General features: G+C 35.0%; 3 protein-coding genes across 8 annotated transcripts; all 3 read right to left on the reverse strand.

Moving 5' to 3' along the window:
* Positions 1 to 538: 538 nt before the first annotated feature.
* LOC105156892 (uncharacterized) lies at positions 539 to 2,966 on the reverse strand. The gene is made up of 2 exons (XM_011073147.1): positions 2,800 to 2,966; positions 539 to 1,952 (listed from the first exon to the last, which is right to left on the reverse strand). Exons 1-2 carry the CDS (start codon positions 2,964 to 2,966, stop codon positions 539 to 541), a joined length of 1,581 nt encoding a protein of 526 aa, XP_011071449.1.
* Positions 2,967 to 8,011: 5,045 nt separating this feature from the next.
* Positions 8,012 to 8,728, reverse strand: LOC148789340 (zinc finger BED domain-containing protein RICESLEEPER 1-like). Its single transcript, XM_088879689.1, has 2 exons — positions 8,637 to 8,728; positions 8,012 to 8,528 (listed from the first exon to the last, which is right to left on the reverse strand). Exons 1-2 carry the CDS (start codon positions 8,726 to 8,728, stop codon positions 8,012 to 8,014), a joined length of 609 nt encoding a protein of 202 aa, XP_088735815.1.
* A 1,260-nt stretch (positions 8,729 to 9,988) lies between these two features.
* Positions 9,989 to 18,163, reverse strand: LOC105156622 (obscurin-like protein). Of its 6 annotated transcripts, none has more exons than XM_020694298.2 (8): positions 17,999 to 18,163; positions 16,500 to 16,606; positions 15,941 to 16,000; positions 12,444 to 14,092; positions 12,211 to 12,361; positions 11,968 to 12,115; positions 11,643 to 11,888; positions 9,989 to 11,308 (listed from the first exon to the last, which is right to left on the reverse strand). In XM_020694298.2, the coding sequence occupies exons 4-8, from the start codon at positions 14,077 to 14,079 to the stop codon at positions 11,042 to 11,044; spliced, it is 2,448 nt and encodes an 815-aa protein (XP_020549957.1). In that variant the 5' UTR covers positions 14,080 to 14,092; positions 15,941 to 16,000; positions 16,500 to 16,606; positions 17,999 to 18,163; the 3' UTR covers positions 9,989 to 11,041. The 6 variants fall into 6 exon arrangements, with proteins under 6 accessions (XP_020549957.1, XP_088738474.1, XP_011071112.1 ...); XM_088882348.1 differs by lacking the exon at positions 17,999 to 18,163 and adding an exon at positions 17,232 to 17,788; XM_011072810.2 differs by lacking the exon at positions 15,941 to 16,000.
* Positions 18,164 to 23,138: the final 4,975 nt, after the last annotated feature.

The following is a 23,138-nucleotide window of genomic DNA, read 5'->3' on the forward strand; positions in this document are numbered from 1 at the left end:
CTCCTTGCACCAATCTGTGATCTTTTTCCCTTGGAACTGAGTGCCATTATCTGAATCAGAATCCTGGGAACTCCAAATCGACATATAATGTTCTTCCATATGAAATCTATCACAACCCCTTCTGTCATCTTAGCTACAGCTTCTGCCTCAACCCCCTTAGAGAAGTATTCCACTACAACTACAATAAATTTTTCTGAGATCGCGCAGGAGGAAAGGGTCCTAAGATATCCACCCTCCATTGATCAAATGGACAAGCAATCTTAATTGGTTCCAACGAGATTGCAGGCGCGTAAATTTGGGCTGCAAATCTCTGGCAGGCTTCACATTTTCTTACTAACTCCTTTGTGTCTTTCACCACTGTGGGCCAAAAGAATCCTTGTCTAATCACTTTTTGGGCTAGTGATACACCACCCGAGTGATTTCCACAACTCCGTTCATAGATCTCCCTCATCACATACTTAGCTCTCTTTGCATCCAAACATTTCAACAAATGACCTTCTATAGTTCGTTAGTATAGTTGCATGCCAACCAGCGTAAACTAAGCCGCATTCATTTTAAGTCTGCGCGCATGTATGGGATCATCTGGTAGAACACCATCTCTTAAGTATTGAATGATCTCATCTTTCCAAGATGGTGTTTCATCAACAGCATTCACCTCTATCTCCTTAGTGATCACAGATCTATCTTGGATCATTACTGTTACCTTGCGATCTCGAACACCAGACAAGGTAGCTCTAAATTTCGATAAAGAATCCGGCTTATCATTCTCACATCTCGTAATCTGATGTACTTGACATCTATCAAACTTAGACATTAAGGATTTAGCTTTCTTGTGATACAGTATCATGTTCTTTTCTTTAGTTTCATAAGTCCCCTCAATCTGCAAAGCTACAAGTTGAGAATTTGTGTATACTTCTAAATCCCTGGCACCTGCTTCAAATGCTAGCTCTAACCCCATAATTAGAGCTTCGTACTCTGCTTCATTATTCGTGGTCGGAAAAGATAGTCGTGCTGCGATCTCAATTCCAACATTATCAGGACCTTGAATTAATATTCCAACTCCCCCATTGCCAACATTAGAAGATCCATCTACATGCAACATCCATTTTCCCGATTTTTTACTAACCCTAGGGTTTCCTCCGAGCTCGATCACGAAATATGCTAATATCTGCCCTTTCAGGGTTGTCCGGGCTTGATACTCTATATCGTATTCCCCCAGTTCAACTGCCCATTTCACTTGTCTCCCCGAAGCATCAGGTCGCGCCAGTACATTACGCAATGGATGATTAGTCAATACGATTATGCGATGAGCCTGAAAGTAAGGTCGCAACTTGCAAGCTGTTACCACTAATTCCAGTGCTAACTTTTCGATTTCAGCATACCTTTTCTCAGCTCCCTGCAGCATTTCACTTACGTAGTAAACTAGATTTTGCACCCCTTCCTCTTCCCTTATCAACTCTGAACTGGCCGCATTTTTAGAGACGGCCAAATACAAATGCAACATCTCATTCCCCTTCAGGTTTGCAAGTAACGGGGGCGAGCGAAGGTAGATTTTCAAATCCTGAAACTCCTGCTCACACTCCTCCGTCCATTCAAATTCCTTGGCCTTTCTTAACACTTTGAAAAAGGGAAGATTTCTATCTGAAGATTTGATGAAACGGTTAAGGGATGCAAGTTTACCTGTAAGTTTTTGAACTTCTTTGACAGTAGTTGGTGACTTTAACTTCAGAATGGCCTCTATCTTTTCTGGATTTGCTTCAATGCCTCTTTCGCTGACCATGTACCCCAGAAACTTTTCCCTGACACTCCAAAGGTACATTTTGCTGGGTTGAGCTTCATCCTGAATTTTTTGAGTATTGCAAAGGTTTGTTCGAGGTGAACCATGTGATCTGGCAAGCTCGAGCTCTTCACTAGCATATCGTCTACATAAACCAATCGCTGATACATGGCACCTACGTTTTTTAGCCCGAAAGGCAACACATTGTAGCAGTATATCCCCCCTTCAGTCACGAACGAGGTCTTACTTCGGTCTTCCTCTGCCATGAAAATTTGGTGGTAGCCTTGATAAGCATCCATCGTAGAGAATAGTTCATACCCTGCCGTTGAATCAACTAAAGCATCTATTCTAGGCAGCGGATATGGGTCTTTTGGGCATGCCTTGTTTAGGTCTGTGAAGTCTATACAAACTCCCCATTTTCCCCCGGGTTTAGGGACAACGACTATGTTAGACAACTAGTCTGTATACTGGATCTCCGAGATAGATCCAGCCTTTCATCAATATTTCTACCTCCTCTTTGACTATTTGATTTTTCTTAAAACTAAAGTTCCTCTTTTTTTGTTGAACGGGTCGCATAGTTGGGTCCACGTTTAGTCGAAGAACAATTACTTCAGGGCTCACCCCTCGAAAATCGGATGGGCTCCAGGCGAAAACATCAGCATTATTCCTCAATAGTGCAACCATCAGAGTTTCTAACTGTTCACCTAATTGCAACCCAATTCTGGTAGTTTTTGACGGATCACCATGAACCACCTCTATCGTCTTATGACCTTCTATTGGCTGAATTCTCTCCTGCTTCTTCTCAGTTATTTGGTCACGTTCACATACCGACTCCAACTTGCGTTTTTTATCGCCATTTTCGCCCTTTTTTTAGGGACAAGTTATAGCATCTTCGTGCCTCTTCTTGGTCGCACATGACCTCACCGACCCCTGCTTTAGTCGGAAACTTCATTTTGAGGTGGTAAGTAGAGACCACTGCTCGAAAGGAATTAAGTCCTGGTCTTCCTAGTATGACATTTTACGCGAATGGACTATCCACTATCAGGAACTTAACCATCAATGTCTTTCTTTTTGGCTCGTCACCCATTGAAACTGGCAAGTCAATGGTTCCTAATGGTTCTATCTCAGTGCCTCCAAAGCCAACTAACGGTTTTCTCACCGGTTCTAATTTTGCATCATCCAAGCCCATCTTAATTAGGATATCTCATAAAATGATGTCTGCGGAGCTCCCATTATCCACTAGCACTTTATGAACCGCAAAATTTGCTATGTCTAGTCTAATCACCATGGGGTCGTTCTGCGACGCTAATCTCCCGATAGCATCTTTATTCCCAAATATAATTTCCTCTTCCAGCTCTACGTTAATAACCAACTGACCCCTCTGGCTCATCCTTTCTTGTCGTTCCTAGTTCGCCGCGAATCGCCTCCCTCGGGTCCACCTGAAATGGTATAAATCACACCTTTCACAGGCGCGTTATCTCGTGGATTGGGTTCTTTTCTAACTTCTTTTCCTCTATCTTGATCTCTACTGACTTCTTGACCGACTTCTGCGAGTGTTATTTTCACCTTTTCTATTCCGCAAAATGAGATCTTTAAAGTATCCTTGCCTGATCAGCTTTTCTATTTCGTCTTTCAGCTGGAAGCATTCTTTTGTGTCATGCCCACGCTCCCGATGAAATTTACAATACTTGCTCGAGAATTTCTTTGCCGGCGTAAATCTTGTATGACGGGGCCATTTCAACACATCAGATTTCTCCACAGTCAACAATGCTTTAGTTCGGGTCGTGTTCAACGAGTGTATCAGTGATATTTAGGTTGATATGGAGGCTCCTAACCTCGATCAATTTTTTGCTTGTTCGCATCTCCCTTTCCATGTTCGTGATCGCGATTTCTGCTACCACCCAACCATTCCCCATCCTTCATAGCGTTCATCTCTTCTTCATTGATATATTTCTGTGCCAAACGCATGAGTTGTTCTACATTTGTGGGAGGATCCCTAGCCAAGGCAGAGGCAAACGTTCCTTTTTTCAATACGTGGATTAGGATACTCACCATCATGTCAATCCTTAAATCCTGAACTTTCAAAGTTTCATTATTAAACTGTCCCATGAAGTTTTTTAGAGTTTCATTATCCCTCTGTCTTATGTAAACAGGTAGGTAGCTGATCTCTTTTGCTTTCGTTTACTTGGAAAGTGGAAAATAAATTTTTGGACCAATTATTCATGAAAATCTATACTTCCAACCGGTAAGCTGGTGAACCATTCTTGAGTCTTTCCCGTTAGGGTAGCGACAAACAACTTCGCTTTGATTGAATTGGACTGCCCGTTAAGTTCATCACCAAGTTAAAGGCAGACACATGCTCTTCCGGGTCTTTCAATCCATCATATTTTGGCAAATCCGGCATTCTAAATTTCGTATTTACGACTTCCATCAAAATTTTATTACAGAATGCCCGAATATTTATTTTGTGTGACCAGGTCTCCTTTTCGTTTTAGCTCATCTATCTGCTTTCCCAGCATTTGAATTGTTTGCCCATGCTATCAACTTCAGCTCTCGAGATCGCGGGCTTGCGCCTTTGACCTCCACTCCGAGCACTTGATCCGACCTCAGACGAAACGATTACGCGTGTCATTTCTGAACTCACCCCTTTAGATACTCTTTGGATCTCTCTCTCCCGTACCACCCTTCTCCTCATGGTTTCATTTTCTGCAGGTAGGGTGGTTCTTCATTCATACTCCATGATGGTGTTCCTTCCTGCCTCTTCCATCATCTTTTGTAATTGGCCTTGGGTTATACTGAATTATTTTCTCCTTCCCCTTCGATGTTCCTTCTATCACAGGCATGTTTTCCTCCGAATGCTCCATGTATAGAGTGTTGTTTTATCCCCAAATGATTCCAACAGACGGCGCCAAACTGATCCGGGTTGATCACGTTTGGTCACGATTGACGACCACGACCTTCCTACGTCACCAATCCGAACTTGATATCTGAAGATAAAATAAGAAAATTAAGCTAGTCGGGTGCGTCGCGACGACGACACTCCGATCCTTAGTAAGATTTGAGGTCGAAGAAAAATATAGCGATCTATGTATATGAGTAAAATAGTTGGGTATCAAGTACCTTTTCCCTTTGTGAGTTGGAGTATTTATAGGAGAAAAATTGGGGCCCACCACTGTGTATGGGTCGTTTCCATAGCCACGCATGCAATGACTAAGCAGCTTAAAGGGGCAACACTTGTCCGAATTAATCTGTGGGTCGGACCCGGGTTATCCTGACCCGATAGAGACGTCATCAAGCCACAATGGGTGACAAACGACCCAATGACCGCACCATGCGACCTCCTTAATGTCTTCTGTTCACCCTAATTTGCGATCACACATGCGACCACAATCTTCAACCTTCATGCCTTAATAATATCCTCATCAAAGGTTGTGGGTTCGAAACACACGTTCAAATCCCATCAAGCATGAGTACTGTTATTCTACTTTAATTGTAGTGATTTGTTTATTTTAATAACAGTTGCAGCTTAGTTATAAATATTCAATATATTGATTGTTATAATTGTTGGTGATTGCAATCATAATATGATTGTTGGATTTACTCAAAGAAAAAACAAAAAGAAAAGAAAATGCATATATAGTAGTATATTACCAACTATACAAGGATTTCACACATTCTTGGGAGCAAACAACAATACTCTTGATGCTGTTTGCCGGCTACTTCGTGTCCCTTGTTCTTGTCCAAATATCTCTCTATAAACACAAAATATACTCATAAATTTATGACAAAACATATCATCAACAAATCCTGACTCCATCATCATGATTCACTTATTTTCCTCGAGATGAAAGTCTAATACACAGTTCTCATATAAAAATACTTTCACCTACGTTTCTCAGTAAAATCTAATCGAAGATCATCTCAAATCATGACCTCGAAATTAGCTTTCCTGATTATGATTATTCTCGGGATGGTTGCAGCTCTGGCGTTGGCGTTGGCGTTTGACGAAGATGCCGATTGGAATCCTGATGTTAACTACGACAGAGGGGCTGCGCCTGCTAGGAGAAAGTTCTACGTCGGGAAAACAGTATGTTACTGGTTTAAAGTGAAAAAAGTATTGGTAAGAATACTGTATAAGACTGAAAGTATTATGTGTTTTCTGATTTATCTATTTATTAGACATATGATTCATGAGGGTTGAGATGGAACATGATCTCGATTTGGAATTATTGAACAATTACGTTTCAGTTTTTACTTGATTTTTCCGAACCTCAACTATTAGGGCAAGATGGTGATGAGACGACGTTGTTGTGCTGTCAGTAAGATTGAGATTTCAAAATTCTTTAAATTATAAGAAATGCTAATTGTGGATTTTTGACACATGTCTTACATGTGAATATTTTTCTGAAAAGTTCTGAAATTTTGGATAGAATTCAGGTCGAATACCTATAAGATCGTATCTTGTGGAGTAAAATTACACGTAAAATAAAGTAAAACATTAAAAGTGAAATTAAACTAATTAATAATTAGATGAACAATACATTTTTCCATAAATGGAATATATCATTGTTACATTATGAATGCCAATTAACAACTTATAATAGTTATAGATGAATCTTTAATAATTGTTATTAATTATCAATTTATGATCAATTACGAAAGTGAAAAAGAATCCACTTGACTTTTAATTATAATTAATATTTGGCCTCGTTCAAAGAAACCACTGTACTAATAATTATTATGTAATTAGTATTCATCATAATTAATAAATTACTTCATTTTAACGAACATGGGGAGTAAATTGCAATTATTTTCTTTTACAGAGGAGTAATTTACCCATTTAGAACATCATAAGAAAATAAATTGCATTAAACCCCCGAATAAATTGTAAAACTAGCTAGCTTAATTTCAATTGCATTATATATGCATTAATTGTTCTCATTTTTATGTAATCTCACTTGATTGTAATATAGTTAGATAATGTATGTATTATTTTCCACATGAAAGTATAATGACATTAATATATATCTTATTACTGAGCACTTAATGAATTTTAATTTATGACAAGAGTTTCCTTCAAAGGTTGACAAATTACAAAAAGTAAATACGAAAAATAAAATAGTTCTTTAAGATGATATTACTATTTTTGGTCGAGAACCCTAAGGAAATGAGGTATCGAGTAAATGTTGCAAATTTAGGGGGTTGTCGGGTTAAGCATACTTAATTAAGAACGGATCATGAGTAAAGGGTTGTGTGTAATAACAACTACGTACACAAAAGATGCTTAACAGCAACGCTAATGCTTAATAGCGACGGCTTTTCTGATGAATCTTCTGATAGAATAACGGAAAATTTGTATTTTTCTATGAATCTTTGGATGGAAGCGCTTTAGTCGCAAAAGATGATGTCGGAAATAATTTTCAACAGCGTTCCAACAGAAAACCAATCCGTTGGAAATAGTTTCCAACGGACACCAAAAACTGTCTGAAAAAATTCGTCGTACAGATGAATAAAGAAATTAAAAAATTTCAATCCAACAGGTTTCCTAGCGCTTTTTATTTTTTAATTTGGACTGAACTTTCCGACGATTTTTTTTATTTTTAGACGGAGATGTTTCGACTGTTTTTGTTATTGTGCCAAAATTCGCTGTTTTTTTCAATGACAGATAGGGGCAGGTGTCGGGTCGGGTTAATCGGGTTCGGATACCCGATTGCAATGGTAAAGAATCACAAGAGACATTCAAATTTTTGCAAACATCATTAGCAAACAACATCAACAAAATAATTCAAGTCATTACATTCTAATCATCAATTTACAATGACGTGTGAAGTACTAGATCCAAAATAGTCCAAACTCCAAAGTACTCTAGTAAAATATCAATTATGGTTAAATCAACTCCCAATTTTGTCAGCTATACAAGAAAACAAACAAAAAAACAATTGAGATTAATATAAATAGAAATATATAGAATTTAATGTAAAACAAAGCAAAAGAAAAACTAAAAAGTACCTTGCTCAAACATTTTAATTTCACTTAAATCTTTTTCTTTATTGGCTTGGAATCTTTACGGATCCAATCTTAAGCATAAATAATAGCTTAAACAATTTTAGGAGATAGTGAGCTCCTAAAAGCATTAAGAACACGACAACCAGTGGTAAACGCGGTCTCTAAAGCAATAGTCGAGACATGAACTGCTAATATATCTCAAGCCATCTTTGAGAGAATCGAAAACCTTTAAATGTTCACTTTCCACCATTTTAATATATCAAAATTTTTCCTATACTCTTCGACATCATCACTGAGATACTTCTCTAACTCTGATTTCACGTGATCTTTTCCCACTGTCATGTACATCATGTAATCTTGTTGTAAACAAAACCTGCGAGTCTCGTTCTCTTCATCATGCATGAACATTTCCTTTGATGAGGAAGAAGATGAAGAAACACAATTAGATGATGAACCCGGGCTTTCTAAAGTTTCTTGAAGAGTGTATCCATATCTTAACTTGTAATCATTGAACAACTCATGAAGACCATCCCTTACTCTCTCTTGCATTGCATCACTTTGTTCAATACCACCATATAATTTATCAAAAAAAAATTCGACAGACCCCAATTTGTGACGTGGATCAAGAATCACACCATAATACAAAACCATATTCATCTTTTCAATTGATCCCCAATACTTTTCAAATTTTTCTTTCATTTTTCTTGTCATCTCACTTAATTCAACATCATCACTATTCAACCATCTTCAGAGAAGCAAATAAACTTCACATATTTCATAAAACACAATATTAGATGTGATATATGAAGAACTGGAAATGCACAATGTGAGATTGTAAAAATGCTTCAAAAACTTTAATAGCATTTTTGCCCTATCCCAGTCTAATTCAATAGGAACCCCATCAAATGGTTTCTTTGAAAGATCAGTCTTATAAGCAAGATCCATATCTTCATAAGCATCAAATGCCCTTTTAAGACATACATCAAGTAGGTGGAGTTCCTTTTGGTAGGTACATCAAGAGATAATTTTGTTTCCATAAATTCAGCGCATTTTTGAAAATTTTTGTACCTAGCCGGGGAGTTTCTCATGTACCTAACTGTCCATCTAATACGAGATATTGCCTCATGCTCATCCTTTCCTTTCAAACCATGTTATATGTGTCACACACCTCATGTTCACATATTTTCTACCTAAAATATTTTGACCCCAAATTTCAAGTTATTTTTTTCAAGTAAACCATAGCCCCATCATTAGAGATGCATTATCAACAGTAATCGTAAAAATCCTATCAATACCCCCATTCAAGCAAATATTTCTCAACACCTTAACTAACTTCTTCACTTTTTGTGTCCGACAATTGGATAAAAGTTCAAAATTCTCTTATATAAATTCCAATTATTATCAATAAAATGACAGTGACACACATGTAATTGACTTTAATGTCCAAGTGTATGTTGTAATGCAAACCCTTTGAGCATGATTTTTAATAAATGACTTTAATTTTGCTCTTTCATTAACATACATATAGAAAATGTCTTTTGTTATTGTCCTTCTTGATGGAATAACAAACATTGGACAAGCCACTGACATGAAATATCTAAATCCTAAATTCTCAACCATTTTAAATGGGAGCTCATCCACAAATAACATGTAAGACAAAGCTTCTCTAATTTTTTCTTGATCAAATCTCCAATTGACAAGAGGGGCCTCTTTTTCGTCTAAATAAACACATTTGTATTTTTTCAACGCTGACCGTCAAAAAATCCATAGGAAAGATTTTTTGTATGATTTTTCTTGAACAAGATTTTCCAATGGCTACTGTCCGAAATTCATCGGAATTCTTTTAATTATTATTTAAAAAATAATATTTTATTCATTAAATTAATATTCCCTAATACTTGTACTTAACTGTAAAATAAAGAAAAATAGCATTATGAAATAAATTACTAGTAGTAAATTAAAAAAATATAATTGTCACAAACTTAAATTAAAATAAAATAAAATTCTAATCCAATGAATCAAATTCCTGAACATCGACGGAAAGTAGAGTCTTAGTTTTCCGGATTGGCTGTTGTGCTAATCCATCGGCAGAGGCATCGTCTGTCGGGGGTGGAGGGAGGGGGCAAGCTGTGTCAGAGGGTCATGACACAACCATGACACCAAGTCCCACGGTCTTATCAGTATGAAGCCCTCATTACCAAACAATAGACCCAAACTCAGCAATACTAATAATTAAGTAGGAAAACCCCAAAATATGAGCTTAAACATTCGCAGCGGAGAAACATAAATTTCAAAGTTATAACTCTAGTAGTAAGTTTTAGTAAAAAACTGTTGTAATTAACTCTAGTAATTTAGCTATCTTAAATTATTGCAAAAACACAACCATCCTAACGAGCTTGTGTATGATAAATCTATGAAATATCCATAGCAGGCACAGAGACCAGCACCTCAACGGTGGAATAGGTTATGGCAGAGCTCCTTCACAATCCAACCATTCTCTCCAAGGCAAAACAAGAACTCTCCGAGATAATCACACCTGGAGGAATAGTTCAAGAACCAGATATCATTCGACTTCCATATTTAACTGCAGTGATAAAAGAAACAATGAGGATGCACCAGACATCGCCACTCCTCCTGCCCCATCGAGCCGAGCAAGATATAGAGTTTTAGGGATACACCATCCAGAACACACTCGAATTTGGGTGAAAGCCTGGTCGATTTCCAAGGATGCTTCATACTGGGAGAAGCCAACATGCTTCATGCCGGAAAGGTTTCTAAATGTGGACATTGATTTCAAGGGCAATGATTTCAGGTTTACACCATTTAATGCTGGATGACGTATATGCCCTGGAATGAATCTTGATTTGAGAATGATGGCCCTGATTGTTGTTAACCTCATTAAGACGTTTGATTGGAAGCAGAGGAATGGGATGGCACCTTAAGACATGGACATGACGGAGAAATTTGGTGTTACTCTCCGCAAAGCTGAATCACTTGTTGCCATTCCCTTGAGAAAAACAACCTGATGCAAAATTTAAATTCCATGCTTCGGATATTAGAGTAAACAATCTTCTTCTTCATGTTGTATATGTGTTGCTATTGTACCACAATAGGCTCGCTCTCCGTTAAAAATAAATGTTGTTGATGGTACAAACTGGGTAATTTGATTTTTCCTTCTGAAATTTGGTTGCAAGTTCAAATCCAGATTGTGCTTGCAGAAACTAGAGGGCAGAACTTTTCTCAATCCCGTGGTGATGTTTACAGGCGTGCGTTAATTCTGTTCAAGCTTATTGAGCCTGTAATCTCAGGCGATGCCGTTTCAACAACCAATTCAGGTTTTCTCTTGTCAGTATCTTGAGAAGAAAGGTACAACAAAGACTGCAGCCATGAAACCAAAGCCGGCTTCCGTATAACATCGTCAGAGTCTGCAATCTGTTGATACAATTGATTCAGGAGCATGTCTCGGCCACTCAGTGGTAGTCGGACAATCAACTGGGCCAATAACTTCATCAAAATTGGTAGAACCTGCAACAATTTAGTCTCTGTATCTTACTAGCTTTTGGAAAGCAAAATAAACAAGCTAAAAGTGGAAAACAATCACAAAACTATTTTAACGTAATAACCAATTTTGATCCCTATTCCTTAAAGTTAGAAGCACAATCAAGGGTATTGAAATTTCAGACGCTGTTCACAAATAGGGTGATATTTATAACGAATTAATGCACCAATAAATGGTCAACGCAAAATGGAGCAGAGAAAACAGAGCATGAGAACGTTAAAAACTTCCATAGGTAAATCTTTGTTTATATTCTAGCACCATAACTCACAAATGAAACTTGTCATAAGAAAGTCATCGTACCTGTATATCAACTAAGGCAAGTAGCCGCAAAAGCAGATCCAGAACTTTCTTAGAAGGCTCCAACTCTCCTTCCCAGTTCTTCCATAGATCACTGTCATGACTACTGACACTGTTGCTGAGGCTAGTAGCTTTTTCAACAAGACTATGAATGCAATAGAATATAGCTGGACTTCCAGCAGGAAGATGCCTAACAATTGCAGCAACTCCAGAAGCCACTCCCTCGAATGGTGTAATCCCAGGATATCCCTATATTTCAAAACCACAGAGAGACTTGTCATCGGTTAGAGTCTAATTAGAAAAGCATATCATTCACATGAACCATTACCTCTAACGATCTCTGTAAGTAATAAAATACAAGTTGTTCTTTCAGTAGAACTCTTTCATCCTGACTAGGATCTTTCCCAGAAGATACAAGAGCTACAAACACTGAATGTGAATATCTGGCAACTTTTCCATTGGGATGTCCCATATATCTAATTAGATGCATGTATAAGGAATCAACAGTAATCAAAATTTATTAGTGTTAATGCCTCAAGAATCTGAAATTTAGTGGTTTGACATAGGATACAGGAACATAGTGGGAGCCACCACTTTCCTAAATACAGAGGCTGGTAACCGATCAATACAAGTAGGAATAACACGCATATAAAATATGATGCGAGCAGTCTGCACCTCATCAGCGGACCACATGTACTCCACTTTTTGCAAGTGCAAAGGACCTACAAGGCATATATCAATTATAGGTCGGAGGATTCCCTATATCTGAAAAGAAAAGAAATAGCATAACATTGGAGTTAGTACCGTTGTGATTGATCAAATCATTGTAGGAAGGAATGGATTCTACAAATGCGATGCAAGCTGATCCATGCTCCTGGACGCTTACAATAACAGCTCTAATTGTATCCATATACTCAGGTAACCGCATCCGACGGAAATATTCCATATAAGAGAATGAAACCAATATTCTTACTGAGACTTCTAATTGAGTTTCAAGGTTTGTTCTTGTGTCTAGCCTGTGCTTTGTTACTCCTAGTGCAAAAACCACAACCATAAGGAAAGCAGATTCAGCAATTTTCTCAGTCTCCCTGATTAGTTTATCTCCCCTGCCAACAAGCGTCGCCTTTGCCTGTCGATGCCACAAGTAAACTTCCTGACAGTAATCCCATATGAGATTCTCTACTGTACTCTGACTGCATTCATCGGCTGATGCATACTGATTGCAGAAAGCACCAGTTATAGCTCCAGCTTCCTTGAAAATAACACTACTTAGATGGTTTTTTATCTCATCAAGTACTGATGTCCAATTTTCTTCAGGAAATTTAAGAACCTTATTATAGATGCACGGCAAAGGGAATACTTCAGTTAACAATGCCAATGCAAGGGACACCATAACAGAAGATCTGTAGGAAACTGAGCCACTTCGAGCCAAAGCTAGTGCTATACACTGCGAAAGAAGACTAACTCTAGGGTGATTTCCATTATAGTCAAAACCTTTAGTTATAGAAACAAAATCTCTTGCCACAATCTCAATACGTTCCTCAGCAGAATTCTTAAGATGCATGAAACCACTTGATCCAGATCTATTGATAGCCCTCAGTAGTCCAGCTGCAGCCATGACTACAACAAATGAACAATGAGTTGGGTTGACACTTTCCAAAAGCTCTTTTACAATATCAATTTTATCCAAGGAACGCAAGTTCAAGAGACTAGACATAACCCACTCAATCAAATGCAGTAGCATTAGTCCCTGTGAAATGCTGCCAGATGGACCACCTTCTTGCCCCCAAATACTGAGCAAAATATCTAGAGTTCTTCTAAAATATGTGCTCACAGAGGAAGAGAGAGCATAACCAGCACCTGCTAGAGCACTGGAAGCTAGCTCATCAGACAAGAAAATAACTCTATGTCCTTCTTCCAGTAACTTACAAAGCAACTCCAAGCAAAGCCTTTTAGATTTCTCAGATGCAGAAGTTTGGATAGAAAGGGCACCCAGCAGAAGAATCCCTTCAGAGAAGAAAAGAGAGTTTTTGTCGGCCTGAGATTGCTGAGAGAAAAGGGGCAACAAGATCTCGATTGCAGAATCAACCAGAGAAGTTTGCCTCGCCTTCCTCACCCAAATATATAGAAGTCTAAGGAATAAGGGATAAGATTCTTGTGGGAGAAATAGACTTTGAGAAGATAAAATAGAAAATATAAGCTTTGCTTGTGGATCTGCGACATACAGGTTAGCTTGAGAACTGACAAGGACTCTCAAAGCTTCGAGGTGATGAGTATGAAAGGCCTGATGCTGAAAAGAATCTCTAAGATCAGCCCAAGCCTGGATTATTGCTTGAGCAGATGAAGAAGAAGAGTGCACCGAACCACTCTTGTTGCTGCCAATGACAATAATGCTTCGCAACCATTCTTCAAGGAAAAAGGACTGGGGTTGCTTTGCCATTCTTCAGTATTAACTGCAGTGAGATGTATACTTACAAAGTCTATCAGCATTCATAAAATAATTCTTCTCCCAAATTCGCACCAAAAACTCATAAGGATTTCTGTATCATATTCTCATAAGACATAGGCATCTATTTAATTCAAAAAAGTGAAAGTACTAGACGAAAGTTAAAAAGAAAAAGAACATAATCAAAACAGGTGAACAAGAATGTTGATGAGCAACTAATTTTCTTTCTCTGCATTAGGAAGTGTAAAAGCATAAGTGCATATTTGATATATGATGGATGCCATATGTTTCAGTAAAAACTCTTACAAGAATTTATGACATGTTTAAAGAACTGCAATGTCAGTGAAGATCTAATCACCCTTAAAAGATATACTAACAGAAAATATGTAAATGAAAATTTTCTAAATTACGCTTCATCAAAGTTTCTCAAGAAATAAGAAACCAAGCAAGTCTTCAGTGTTTATCCAAAGACAGCAAATTAGAAAGACATGTATGAGTGAAACCTTTGCAACTCTACTACTGGGAACCGTGGGAATCAGAAACCACTGATACCACACTCCAACTAAAGAAATTGATTTGAATAATCAATGCAGAATACATATCCAGGCACTGCAAAGATTCAGACTTCAAAGAGAAGTGTTAATATTAAAGGATAAATTGCATAAAACCCCCTTGTGTTTTCAAAATTGAGCTAAAACCCCCCCTGTTTTTAAAACATAGGCAAAGAAAACCCTATGTTTTTCAAAAAATATTGCATACTCTTCCCTTCCATTAGGTAAGTCATAACAACATTGATTTTTTATTGAATTGCCCGTTATACCATTTTTATAACAACCATTAATCTTCAATTGTAAAAACTGAACGGTCCAGATCTTAAGTAATTTTTAAATATATTTTTTATTTATATATTCATATATATACTATAGATACACTATATAATATATATATATATATAAAATATACTATACATACACTATACATATATAGTATAATATAAATATATATACATCAGTAGGTGGCGACGGCTTCGCCACGTCGACCAGATCCAGGGCGACGTCACCCCTGTAGCTTAGACTTGGGCGACCTCCGTCTCAGGCACCACATGCCGGCAAAGGAGAAGATGGTTAAAAAAAGTAAAACTCTATTTTTTTAAAGTAAATTAAAAATAATTTACTTTTTTCAAATTTTAAATATGAAATAATTTAAATATTTAATTTAGAAATTATTTATAATAAATAAAATAACTGAAAATAATTGATATCAATTTTTTGGTATTTTTATGTTTAATTAGTATAGTTTATGAATAAATAAAATATATTTAAAAACTAATAGTAATTTAATTGAGCTAAAAATAAATAATTATTATAATTGACTTTATATTGCATATAAATTTTTAATTTGAAACGTGAATTTTAGTATATTAGACTTGTATCGTGTTTTTTTTATAAATTTAAATTTTTAAAAAATATAGATACTCTTTAGGTGTTTTTATATTAAATTAATATATTTCATAGATAAATATAATTTATTGTAATATGTTTGGACTCAATAGTTAATTTAAATTAATTAAATATTTAAATAAAATAATAATATAAATAAATCAATTTATAATATATTTAAATGTGAAAGAAACAGGCAAAATGGACATTATACACTTAAAGTAATCCAAAAAAAGGCCAAAAAATGAGGCACACTCGCATAATAGGCAAGTATCAGACACTCTCCGTTAGTTTCTAATGGAATGGGGGGTTTTTTGCTGTATTTTATAAAACACAGGGAGTTTTTTGGCTATACAATTAACACAAAGGCATTTCTTGCTATTTCACCAAAACACTAGGGGTGTTATGCAATTTACCGATTGTTAAATGGCAAATGCTCTAATCTTCTACCCCACATGACTCCATTAGTCCATTTTCTGCATCAATGATCAAACAAATACACATCCCCTCTTCATTTTTTTCCCATTACACAATTTACAATTCACAGAAATCAGAATCACAATCACAATTAAATTTACACAAAAAGAAAGACACATGCATAGCCCTCAATCTTCAATTCCATGAAACAAACAATAAAAGCCATATTACCAATTTTTTTGCAAAATCCTCATTTGTTGACCAAATCTTAACCAAAAAAGAAATTCTGCAAATCTTAGTTCTTATCTGTGCAAAACTCTGCCGATGCAGAAAAAAGAAAAGGGCGAGGGGTTTTAATTTGATGCAAAGATTTCAATTTCTACCCCACTTTCAAAAAAGTCTTCCTCCGCGACTTTGATCACCATTTTATTTGGGCGATTTCAAACTTCTACCCACTTTTCAGAAAAGAAATCTCTCTCAGTCGCAATTTCAAACACCAAGCTTTCAACCATTTTATTTGGGCAAGAAACCATGATTCATACATTCGCAATTTCGCACCTCCGCCTCCGTCGATTATCTATCTCAGTCGCTCCGCCTCTATCTAATCTTCTATTGCAGTCACTCGCCCACCTCTCTGCTGCTCACGTCACGTCGTCTCGCCGTCGCTGTTCAGAGAAACGAGAATTCAATTGTCAATTACTGAATTTGTGAAAGTCTGGAATCTGATTTCTGAAAGAGTAAAGTGAAAGCTGATTTGGTAAAGTGGGATAGGGGTGTAAACGGCTACCATTTTGGTTGGCTCGAACTCAGCAAATTGTTTAGTTCAAGCCCACCATAAACCCCAATAGTCTCTCCTTCACATACCAAATTAGTTCATATCCATTTTCATTCTTTGTAGCACCAAACCAACACAGAAAATTCAAATTGGAGTATAAGAATAATATTCTAGCATTCAAGAATTACATATATCTCCAATAACAAAGATTTAACAATGATAAACATTAAATATATGTTCAAAAACCAAAAAGAAAGTGCTGATTGTAGATTTTATTTTTATTCTTGCGAACTCCCAAAAGGGTTTTTCCAAAATAGCTCGAAATGCAATTGGAGATTTTTGGAGAATTCAATAATATGAATTAGTGCTGATTGTAGAACAAAAATACAAACAAGTATAAAAAGACTAGAACAAGAACACAAATACTAAAGAACCATTTTCTCCTCATAGGCGCAGCCCACACACACACACACAAGCCTATGGTGAGACCAAAACTATGAGATGTAATGGCAAACCTGTTCGACCTTCTTGCTTGGCCGACACAACAGCAATCGCCTTCCTCGTTGCTGTTGGTAGATGGATTGGGCCTTGCAATTGTTGGTTTGGGGCTATGGTTTTAGCCTTCTAGGATTTAGATTTGGAAAATGGGGATAACGGAAAAAAAAAAAAAAAAACAGAGTGGGAAGAAATGAGAAGAGTGAGAAATGCAGGTTCTGTTGGGGTCCCTTGTGTGGTGAAGCCTACTGAAGATGATAATGGTTCTATTATTAATGATCTGCGAGACTTGGCAAATTCAGGAGCACAGACGATGGTGCAAACCAAGAAAGTGAAGTTGAGGGACTAGCAACAGCAATTTGGATGCCAGGACGTGTTATTCTATAGGCAATATGTGGTGGCTGATTCGGACCTTCAAGTTGCCTTGTGACCGAGTAGCAGTGATAAAGAACATGGAGTGATGGAGGTGAGGGTAGTGATGTGAAAGGGAGAGTTGGGCAAATTGGGAATTTCAGAATTGATGGGGTTGCAGATTAAGCATATACTTCAAAAGATCTATACCGCTACTACACTAATTAGGAACAAAAGATCATCTCTAAATCAAAAGAACTGTGTAAAAAACATAGATACTCACAAGAAAGATAACAAAAATCCAGCCAAAATCCAACCACAACCAAACAAAATCAACAAAAATTCAATCAGGCATTTCATCAAACACTTGAAAGCAAACTTGTTCAGAAAATTTCTTCATAAACTGTAAAAGAAATTTACAAAAAGAAAAAATCACCTATTAATGGTGGAGTCGGAGCGAAGGAGTGCAGTGTGCCGATGGATTCATGGACGTGAAGTAAAGTTCTGGAGTTTCTGCAATTTTTTCTTCACTTCGCGCGCGACAGAGAGAGTCAGAGAGATAAGAGTTCACTTCTCAATAAATAGGCAATTCTAAAAACAAGCTTAATTAATATTTTGTTGTAGTGGATATATATATAAGACTATATTTCATATATATTATATTAAATATCTATTTATAAAAATATTATTAACACGTACTAAATTATTAATTAAGCTTATTTTTAAATAATACAAACCAAAGTATTATATTTTAATATCATCTAAACTAAAATATGATATATATAATTTTAATTTATGGTGAATTTTAAACACAATATTTTGTTTTATGGATATTAAATATGTATTTTTAAAATAATATCAAAATATGCTAAATTATTGATTAAGCTTGTCTTTTAATAATATAAATTGAAATACAATATTTTAGTATTATCTAAAACTAAAATATAAGATATGGAATAATTCTAATATAGTATTATCGGAACGTACTAAATTATTTATTAAGATTATATTTTTAGATAATATATACCAAAATATCATACTTTAATATCAGCTAATACTAAAATATGATATATTGATTATTGACTAACAATTCTAATATATGGTAATTTTTGAAATAAATGCAGTTGTTTGTAGTGGATATCAAGATTATAACGATAAAATTCATATGCATTATATATTAAATATTTATTTAAAAAATTATTAAAATATGCTAAATTGTTGATTAAACTTGATTTTTGGATAATATATATCAAAAATCACATATTCTGATATCATCTAAAACTAAAATATGATATATTAACTAAAAATTCTAATATATGATTAATTTTGAAATAAATATATTTTGTTCTAGTGGATATTGAAATTATAACGATAAAATTGATATGCATTATATTAAATAGTTGTTTATAGACAAACTATAAAAATATACTAAATTGTTGATTAAACTTGATTTTTAGATAATATAAATTAAAATACCATATTTAATATTATTTAAACTAAAATATAAGATATTGATTAATAATTTTAATTTGTGATGAATTTTAAATATTTATTTATAAAAAAAGTATCAAAATTTACTACATTGTTAATTAAGCGTTTTTTAAACAATTATATAAACATAAATACTGTATTTTATTATTATATAAAATTAAAATAAGTGATATATTGACTGATAATTCTAGTATATATTGAATTTTGAGTATAAACTTAATATAATATTAAATATATATTTAATAATATTTATAAAAAATAAAAATAAAATAGCTCACGAGCTCATAAACACGAGGAATATAGCTCGAGCTGACTCGCCAGCATTCGACTTGCACCCATAGTTGCAGCTGATGCTGATGCAAAGAAAATTAACACTGGGGTTAAAGGTGAAAGCTTTTCTGTTTCCAAGGTCTAGCTGTGGTCCAAGAAAGGTAAATTTCCAGCAAAAAATAAAAAATGAGAAGAGTGAGAGAAAAATTGAGATTTTAAAATTTAGAATTGTGAGAAAGAGAGTGTATATTTTTTTAACAAAATTGTTGGTGAGATTTAAATTTATTGGGTTGTATATTTTTTTAATTATAAAATTATATAGTTATAAATAAATGTAGCTATTAAACATATGGTATAATAAATAAATATAAACTACTAATCAATTTAGTAGTAATATAATTCGTAAACTTCTATACATCAAATTATTAAAATACTTGCATATAATTTTGTATATTTGTTCATATTAATAAAACAAGGGAGATAGGCTTCAAACCTTAGAAAGCCTGTCAGGATTCTTTTCAAGAATGACGATGTCAAACAAAACCATGAAAAAAATCATGCGTTAAAACTCCAACCTCAGTCTATATGATGGATTTAGGATTGCAGGAATTGGGAGAGTCCTCAACCAAATAGGGTTGAACTAAAAGAAACATCACATAATCTATAAAGTAAGTTCATGTGAGTTTGTTATTCCCATGGAGTTTACGGGTAAGTGATGGAAATGCAGTTTATTCCTAAAGAAGATATTTTTGAAGAATTAAGTAAGGTTAGAGAAGAGGAAGTTGTTACTATGGAATGAAACTATATAGGAACTATTCAAGTACTAATAAAAGCAACTTTTAAGAATGGAAATGATTCAAAAATACATTTATCTATAATGGATAAAAGAATCAATAACTTAAAAAATGATTGTCTAGGGACAATGATAGGTAATATGTATGCAGGAAAATTATTATTTGGTATTCATCTTATGATTGCATAGAACCTAGCAGACCAAGATTTTAGTAGAGTTTTGACCCTTAATCAAGATTTTAAAAGAAAAGATCTTATGAAAAAAGGTAATAGATTATATTCTAAAACCTATAGAATAGCTTATGCCGTTTCCAACACACAACATTCTTATTTGTTTCTTAGGAAAGAGTATATTGAGATTCCCAAAATTTTCAACGAATTTTCCAAGGTGATGACACCAGACCCAATTAAGATACCTAGAATAGATGGTGTCTACATCGTAATCAAGGATCACCTAGTTTTAGATCGAACACTTAGCTCTAGAATTAAGTTTAATAGTAGGATGTCCTTTTCACAAGATAGGATTACATACTACAAAGAAAAAGAGAACAAGTTAATAAAAACATTTACTCAAAAAAATTAGGATGGATAACGTAAAACTTAGATGTCCTAAAGGATAGAAAGAAATACTAGTTATATTTGACATCACTAATAAAGAAAATCATTTTCACTGTGATGACTTATATCATCCTGTTATTGGTAAATATGAAGGCATGCTAGAAATAGCATGCCATGAGATCATGGTTGCAGGAAGAAAGAATGGGAGTATAACTTTTGGGTTAAATTTCCTCGAAGATCATAAATCATGGGGAAGAATAGGTAACGAAATGGAATTTAGTCTTGATGGTGTTACAATACAAATTGAATGACCAGTCCCTTTTCTATATACATATTTGTTGGTATGTTGTATGATTAATATAAGACGGAATGTTTTGCAGCTTATATTGATTCAGGATCATGAATTTGCACAGCAAAGCTGTGAGTTTTTCCTAGAGAAGCTATGGAAACCTTACCCGTTATTGCAGACAGGGAGTTTTTACAGAAAATTCTAATACTCAATAAGGGTATAAGAGAGGCGAAAACCATGACTGGAGGAGCATTTGGGACACCTTGCTCATATCTTGCTAGGTAACAATTTCATTCAAATATTTACAAGATATATGAAGGATAATCATAGGAATCTGTTAATCTTTACTACTAACTCTGGTAGTGAGATACAAGTTTTGCAAAGAGAAAATGTATTTAACAGGATAATACCTATGAATTTTCACAACAAGCATGGTGATTTCGGTGCCAGATTAAATCATCTGAAAATGCAGGTTAAGAGGAAATTTGGTAAAGTTCTTTTGTCTTTCAGACAATAAGGACTCATTGATAGCAATAATTTCTACAAGAAATTTGAAGAAGAGATTAAGAACCTCAATGAAGCAATACAAGAGATAAACTCACTAGATAATAGCGAAGAAAGCAAGCTCTCTCTTAAGAATGTCAAGAGACTTATCTAGAGGAACTTCAGTGAAAACCCTTTGACATGATGGGTTAGGAATAAGATTTAAGCTACTTTAAAAGTTAAAGAAGAATGCAAGTACGAGTACGTTCGATACAAGCCTATCGAGATTAACATGTAGGATAAGAAGTATATGTAGGTAATTATCAAAGAGCATATAAATCTTGAACTCATCGAGCTTAGAGTCTCTACCTACAGTAGTCCTATATTTTTAGTAAGAAATCATAGTGAGATAAAAAGAGGCAAACTCAGGTTGGTAATTACCTATCAAGGTATTAATAAAATATTAAAATTTGATGGTTATAACATTCCCAGTGGAGAGTACTTAATTGATTGCACTAAAGATGCAAAAGTATTTCATAATTTCAATTCGATTCTGATTTTTATCAGATTAAGATGGAGAGTGAGTCAAAGAAATTTACTGCATTTTCACACCACGTGAACAATATGTCTGGAATGTGCTCCCAATGGGTTTAGCTAATGCACCAAGATGTTTTGAAGAAAAAAATGTATAATCTTTTTAAAGATTATTTTGAATTTATATTTGTCTACATTGACGACATATTGATTGCATCTAAGAATATGAAAGATCATATTAAACATCTTGAAATATTATCTGATCATGCCATAAAGAAAGTTTAGTGATTTCTGAGAAGAAAGCTACAATGGTTGTCAAACAAAATTGAATTTTTAGGAATTCTTATTGACAAAACAGGTATTGAGTTACACGATCACATTGTGGACAAAATTTGGAATTTTTCAGACATACTCAAAGATAAGAAGCACTTGCAAAGCTTCTTGTGAGTTGTTAATTTTGCAGGTATCTTTGTTAAGGATCTTGTAAAATACAGAAAAGATTTTCGACTACTCTTAAAGGAAACAGAAAGCTTAAAGTGGAAATGAAAGAAAATCCATACTCAAAGGTTTCGTGAGCTGAAACAGATTTGCGGTAACGTGCCAAAGCCTGTCACAAAACAAGATGAGGATGAATTGGTAGTTTACATGGACACCAATGACTATAGATTAGCAGCAGTGCTCATGAAAAAGACTATTATAGAGGAAGAACCTTGCATATATACGGGATGGTTGTTCTAAGAACAACAAGCCCAAGTGTGGCACATCAACAGGAAAGAGTTCTTTGCAGTCTGGAAGGCTTTTAAGAAATAGCCTCATTTTTACTTGCTAAAGAATTCACATTGAAAGTTGATAACACCAATGTCAAGGCTTTCCTGAAAAATAAATTAGAATCTAAAACTCAGAAAGATCATATTATCAGATGGCAAGTTGAATGCCAATATCATTGTTATAATATTGTCATTATAAAATCTCACGAGAATATTCTTGCAGATTTCCTGATAAGAGATAGAAACATATGTAGCAAACTCCATCATGTTGAGGCTAAAGCACCTCAGAGAAAATCCTGAGGAGCTTGACAAGAAATTCGATCAGCTTTGAGTAAATGCCCGACGAATTCAAAGAGCTGATTTAGACACGATCAAGGTTTCCATAAGGAGTT

The sequence above is a fragment of the Sesamum indicum genome, linkage group LG1 (genome assembly GCF_026168435.1).
Source record: "Sesamum indicum cultivar Baizhima isolate 11 linkage group LG1, ASM2616843v1, whole genome shotgun sequence".
NCBI lineage: Eukaryota > Viridiplantae > Streptophyta > Magnoliopsida > Lamiales > Pedaliaceae > Sesamum > Sesamum indicum.

What these genes read in the sequence shown, in the direction of transcription:
- LOC148789340 (XM_088879689.1), bottom strand. Translation starts at nt 8,728, where the DNA reads ATGGATCTTGCTTATAAGACTGATCTTTCAAAGAAACCATTTGATGGG. An exon ending in AGGGCAAAAATGCTATTAAA is followed by an intron (nt 8,529 to 8,636) that starts GTTTTTGAAGCA and finishes GCTTCTCTGAAG; the next exon opens with ATGGTTGAATAGTGATGATG.
- LOC105156892 (XM_011073147.1), bottom strand. Translation starts at nt 2,966, where the DNA reads ATGGGCTTGGATGATGCAAAATTAGAACCGGTGAGAAAACCGTTAGTT. An exon ending in ATAGTGGATAGTCCATTCGC is followed by an intron (nt 1,953 to 2,799) that starts GTAAAATGTCAT and finishes TAAAAAACGTAG; the next exon opens with GTGCCATGTATCAGCGATTG.
- LOC105156622 (XM_011072810.2), bottom strand. Translation starts at nt 14,079, where the DNA reads ATGGCAAAGCAACCCCAGTCCTTTTTCCTTGAAGAATGGTTGCGAAGC. An exon ending in GTGGCTCCCACTATGTTCCT is followed by an intron (nt 12,116 to 12,210) that starts GTATCCTATGTC and finishes GCATCTAATTAG; the next exon opens with ATATATGGGACATCCCAATG. An exon ending in TTGCCTTAGTTGATATACAG is followed by an intron (nt 11,309 to 11,642) that starts GTACGATGACTT and finishes AAATTGTTGCAG; the next exon opens with GTTCTACCAATTTTGATGAA.